The 5,875-nt window shown below is 43.7% G+C and overlaps 2 protein-coding genes across 2 annotated transcripts in view; one reads left to right on the top strand and one right to left on the bottom strand.

Annotated features, from left to right (window-relative positions):
* TIMM8B (translocase of inner mitochondrial membrane 8 homolog B) overlaps positions 1 to 1,436 on the bottom strand; it is a 4,999-nt gene extending 3,563 nt beyond the window's left edge. Inside the window, 1 exon segment of the mRNA XM_045297743.1 lies at positions 1,392 to 1,436. Within this exon segment, the coding sequence (XP_045153678.1) occupies positions 1,392 to 1,436 (45 nt within the window).
* Positions 1,437 to 1,996: 560 nt separating this feature from the next.
* The window catches only part of SDHD (succinate dehydrogenase complex subunit D), a 6,196-nt gene continuing 2,317 nt past the window's right edge, over positions 1,997 to 5,875 (top strand). The window contains exons 1-2 of the mRNA XM_004709036.3: positions 1,997 to 2,132; positions 3,592 to 3,736. Coding sequence (XP_004709093.3) covers positions 1,997 to 2,132; positions 3,592 to 3,736 — 281 coding nt within the window. The remainder of the gene's footprint in view (positions 2,133 to 3,591; positions 3,737 to 5,875) is intronic.

The raw sequence follows: 5,875 nt of genomic DNA on the forward strand, positions 1-5,875 counted from the left end.
CACTGCTCGTGGAGCGCGCCTGCCCGGGGCCGGCGCTGAGCAGATGCTGTGCAAAGTGCTTTGGGGAAGGTAGCCCTGCAGAGGCGACATCACAAACGAACGTGTGTTCGTTCCCCCGTGGTTGGTGTGTGATTGTGGCGATGGTGAGGTCAGTTCCGTAATGCCCTAACTGGACATCTGTGCTATATCGGACCCTGGTAAGAGTGACATACAAATGGGACTAAAAGAGCTCTCTCTGGTGGCGTAGTGGTCACACGTTGGGCCAGGTCAGCAGTTCCAAAGCACGAGCGGCTCCTCGGAACAAATGCGAAGAAAAAGAAATTGTCTTCTTGCTTGAAAGCGCTATTAGTATAGGGAGGCACACCAAAAGACCAAACTCACTGTCGGTGAGTCGGTGTCGACGCATAGTGACCCTATAGGACAGGGTGGAACTGCCCCCTGTGGATTTCCGGGACTAACGGTTTATTGGCCCCCCGCCGATTGGCTGTGGCTTTGAACTTATGGATTGCAGCCAAATGCATAACCACTACGCCATCAGGGCTCTTTAGTGTAGGGCAACACATACAAATTTAACCCAAAGCAAAAGCTGTGTGTTACGCAGCAGTGTCCAGAGAAAGAGTATTGATTTCCTTCTTTTTTGGGAAGGAGTCCCAGGGTGGCTCTTGGCTACTAACCAAAAGCCCCCAGAGGCAACTGGGAAGAAAACCTTGGCCATCTACTGAAAGGTCACAGCCATTGGAACTCTGTGGGTGAATAAGAACCCACTGGGGCCTTAGCAACCCATTTTTTTTTTTGGAATGATTCCCCTGCCTGATTCTTGAAGGAGGTGTGCTTAATCTGAGTTTTGAGGCACTTTGATTGGATTCACTGTGATCAGCAAAAGCAATGGTACCCAGCTGCTGTTGAGACGATATCAACTCATTGTAGCCCGAGGCGTGTCACAATAGCACTGTGCTCTATTGGGTTTTCAGTGGCTGATGCTTTAGAAGTAGATTGGTAAGCCTTTTTTTTTTTCCCTTTCTTATTCCTAAGGCACCTCTGGGTGGACTTGAACCCCCAGCCTTCTTGTTAGCAGCTGAGCACTTTGTCTGTTTTTATCATCCAGGGACTCCAAAGCCCTGGTAAATAAAGCATGCCATGAGAGGAAACCCAAATAAACTGGATAGTTTTAGAGACTCAAGATTAAGGCGAATAGTGATGTATGCCTCTGGAAAGGTGAATTAGAACCACATCACAGAGCACTGGGAAGCCTTGTTCAGGAGTGTGCGCTTTCTGTGGTGTCTGGAAAAGAGCCATTGAAAGGTGGCTCTTCCTTCCAGAAACCAACCGGTGATTGCAGCAGTGCCATCTACAAGTGGTCGTCGTGAGTTCACCCCAGGACCAGGCAGTACTTCCGTTGTGTTGTGCAAAGGGCTGTTGTGTGAGTTCCGAGTCATGTCAGCAACAACAAGCAACAAGTCAGCTTTGTGCAAAAATTATTTACTTTAAAACACAGTATTGTGGATTAACATTACATCTTATAATTGAGGAATTTGAGACTTAGCCTACTGCACTCAGTTGCTACTAAGTTATAGAGGTGGGTAAGCATGGGTATTTGTTTTGTTTTTTACCAAGAGGCAAGTCGCAAAGGGATGGAATGTAAGGTACATTGGGGACGTTAGATTTGAAAGGAGGAAGGTAATAAATGAACTTCCTAAAGAAGATTGAATTCAGTGTGGACCACAGTTTTGCGTAGTAAATTTTGTTGGATGAATAGTTGGATAAATGGAAAGAGAAAAGAGCTACCATTTGCTTTTTAAGAAGCAAGGCCCTTTTATTTAAGTGTTTCATTGATTCTTCATTATACTTATAGATCCTTAACCTGGCCTTAAAGCAACCCAGTTAAATAAATGCTGTCCACAGTTTACATATTAATTGCTTTCACTTATTTAGAGTTAAGTGATTTGCCTGTGGTCCAGTAGAATGTCCATTCGCCCTGGAAAAAGCAGAGGTGTTTATGACGCCCCTCATTACTCTTTCCTCAGCTCTGTTCCACCGAGCCCCAGTGGTCAGACCTGCGCTTGCCTCAGCATTTCTCCAGGACCGCTCTACTCCGGGGGTGCAGCACATCCACCTGTCCCCCAGTCACCACGGTACGGTCTTTTTCTTGCTGTTACTTTCTGAGCACCAGTCATCCTTACTGAGCTAATCATGCCTTTGGCAGGACTGGCAGTGTACACGGGAGACTCTGGTGTCTGACTGTCAAACACAGTGCCAGCATAGTCGAAGGATGCCGTTTCCCTTCATAAAGAAAGTAGCTGTTCAATACAGTTTAGTTGCTCTTCCTGCTGTAGGCAACGGGGGGGAGCCAGACATGGTCATTAGAAGAGTAGACAGTTGAGTCATATCTAGTGGAATGCATCAGGACTCCATAGCCAGTTGACTCACTTTTCTTTAGGTTATTAAGATCATACAACATTTCTTAGGTGAATATGGTTTAGATTGCTGAACTTAGCCTTAGAACTAGGTAAATCTATAGGTGAACAGTTTGAGTTAACTATATATGCATTTTAAAAACTCCAAGTCAGTATTTTACAGAGATCTTTTTTGATTCTCAAGTCAATTGCATATATACAGTTGCATCTGAGTTATGAGAGATTAGGCAAATGTACCATACATACTCGTGTATAAGCCGAGTTTTCCAGCACATTTTTAATGCAGTTTTTATGGTAAAATTAGGTGCCTCGGCTGATACTCTGGTCGGCTTATATTTGAGTATATACGGTAAGTGCCTTTTCTGCTATAAGCTTTTTATCTTTGAACATCTTTTTACCTTTGCTTAGTTCAGTAAGATTTAGTCAAAGGCTTTTAACTTGGGTAGGGTGGCAGGGAGGTTGTGGGGCTGTAGGAAAGCCCCTAAATTTATATATGTAGTTTTCAATTTATATGTTTCTTTTTTTTTTTCTGGGAAGGTTACCCCATCCCTTTTATTAGACTTCCAAAGGGGTCTGTACCCAAAACAAATAGAGCCTGCTAAAGAAATACTTAAAGCCCATATGGTTTTCTACTTGTTTAAAGAACATATTCACACTCTATCTATTTGGAGCTATTTATAAGCTATGGGACAGAAGAACCATGATCTTAAAAGTTGAATAGGGTTGTGGGGTGAATCAGAACTTTGCTTCTCACAAGCTAATTGGTTTAATTTTGTTTTGAGAGGATTGCTAATATTACCTCCAAAGATTAGAACATGTAAATAGACAAGCAGTATTTTAAAGGCACTCCTCAGGCATTGTTTGCTTCTGTTCCTAAGGTGTCTGTCTAATTCACTGAAGTCCATGATTGGCTTAACTCTAGAGATACCTCACCCATCTTGCCTATAAGCACAGTGGATCTGCCTTCTAATTCAGAAATTAGGGGCCTTGAGATAGCCTTATGCTAAAAGACTTCAAAAAAGGGAGATCGCATCTCTCTGCATGACCTGCTTTTCTATCTAGAGTTCCAGCTTATATTTATACTGTTGGCTCTTCTATTGGATATTTGGTGACGTTATGACATGCTGACTCTGTGTGTGTATTTGCCCTTCATCTCTTATGAATTTGGTACTTTTAGCTGGCTCCAAGGCTGCATCTGTCCACTGGACTGGTGAGAGGGTCGTCAGTGTTTTGCTCCTGGGCCTGCTCCCAGCTGCTTACTTGAATCCCTGCTCGGCGGTGGACTACTCCCTGGCAGCAGCCCTCACGCTTCACAGTCACTGGCAAGTACAGCAGTGCCTTCGTGTTTGTCCTCTGCTCACTTTGTGTGCTGTTGAGCGAGCGTGGTTTACATGTTGCATGTGGGGAAGAAGTTGATTGAGCTATTTAAGACCTTCAGAAAATTTAAAACGTGAAACACATCACCAGATCTACTTATTCACCTGCCCATTCACTGTTTTCACTTGCATGTCTCACAGGTATTTTGATTAATGCATATTATACACCTGAGGTTCTGAATATATACTAAACCTGTTCCTCCCGGACTCTTGCCCACCTCGATGGCATTCTCAGCTTCTAGTTGTGTCCACTCTAGTCTTTGACATTGTCCCTAACACCTGTAGGTGGTGGTGTCTCTGACTGGCCTCCTGCTGCTGGCCTTGTCCCTCTTAGACCAGTGGCTCTGTTCAAATGTTGTCAGGTCAAGACTTTCTCCTCAAAACCCTTCTAAGAGTAAAAGCCAGAATGCTTACAGTGGCTCATAAGGTCTACATGAGCTGGCTCCCCATTTCTCCCTCATCCCAGGCACTTGCGCTCTCATTCACACTGGCTCACTTCCTGGATGTCCAGCAACAAGCTCTACAGTTACTGCTCCTTCTGCCTGGAACTCTCTTTTTCCTGGCATGGACTTGGCTGTTTCTTCACGTCCTTCAGATCTTAAATGTACTTGTCAGCCACCCTTCTCTGACTGCTTATTCACAATCACCATGTCCCTCTCAACAGCCCGTAGTAGCCCTTTCCTGTGCACTCGTTTCCTTCTACAGTAATGCACCACCTTTTATTATTTGTCTCCTCCCACAAATACTCTCCTGGCACCAGAGCTACAGTAGCAAAAACTACCAAAATCTTTTTTTTTTTTTTCCAAAATCTTTACTGTATTTTGTTTAGAAAGACTGAATCATCATATCTAGGGATACAAAATGTAAGCAAACGCTTACTGTCAAAGTCTGAGTAGTGGTTAGTTAGGGGAGAAGGGACTCATGGCTGAGATGAGCACAAGAAGCAGCTTGTGGAGTAGGTGATGGAGCTCCTGTTTCTCTTCCTGGGTGGTGTGATCCTTCCAGTAAGCGATAGACATGACTTTCTATTTGAGCGGATATCTGCCTTCTTAGAGGTGTGATTCTTGTGATTCTCCTATCACAAGAATGGGAATTGCACACCGGCGTCTCCTCGGCTAGTTTTGTGCTTGTGTACTTGGCTCTCCTCCCCGACCCACACTGCTGCCAAGTGACCTTCTTACACAGTGAAGTATCTTTCTCCAGAGAAGATACACAGGAAAAGATGCTCAATATCCTTTAGTACTAAAGAAATGCAATAAAACACACAAGATGACCACTACAAAACACTACAAAATCAAAAACCAAACTAGTTGCATTGAGTAGATTCTGACTCATGGTAACTCCATAAGATTTTCAACGACGGTTATCTTTCAGAACACACACGCACAAAATCTCACCTCTATGCCATCGAATCGATTCTGATCCATAGCGGCCCTAGAGGATAGGGTAGAACTGCCCCTGTGGGGTTTCTAAGATTTGTAACTCTGTGAGAGTGTATATATGTGTGTGTGTGTGTGTGTGTGTGTGCGCGCGCGCGCGCATATACACACGTGCACCCATATACATACATACATATAATTATTATTTTATTATTTTAAAAATAAGGACAACAGCAGCCGAATAAGGAGCCCTGGTGGTTTGGTGTTATGTGTTCGGCTGTGGTCCGCATGGTCAACAGTTTAAAACTACCAGCAGCTCCATGGGAGACAGACTGGGATTTCTACTCCTGTAAACAGTTTTAGTTTTGGAAACCCAAAGGGGTTCTATATGAGTCAGTGAAGGCAGTGAGTTTGATTTGATTTTATGGAGAATTTGGAATATATGTATACACACATAACTGATGTCACATAAAATGTTTTAGCTGCTTACATATAACACCCTCCCTGGGGGATGGCCAACAGAAAAGTGGGTGAAGGGAGACGTTGGACAGTGTAAGACATGACAAAATAATAATAATTTATAAATTATCAAGGGTTCTTGGTGGGGAAAAATGAGCTGATACCAGGGCCTCAGGTGGAAAGCAAATGTTTTGAGAATGATGATGGCAACAAATGGACAAATGTGCTTGACACCAATGGATGGATG

Source organism: Echinops telfairi, unplaced genomic scaffold (assembly GCF_000313985.2).
Source record: "Echinops telfairi isolate 266 unplaced genomic scaffold, ASM31398v2 ScPeMD7_7421;HRSCAF=8459, whole genome shotgun sequence".
NCBI lineage: Eukaryota > Metazoa > Chordata > Mammalia > Afrosoricida > Tenrecidae > Echinops > Echinops telfairi.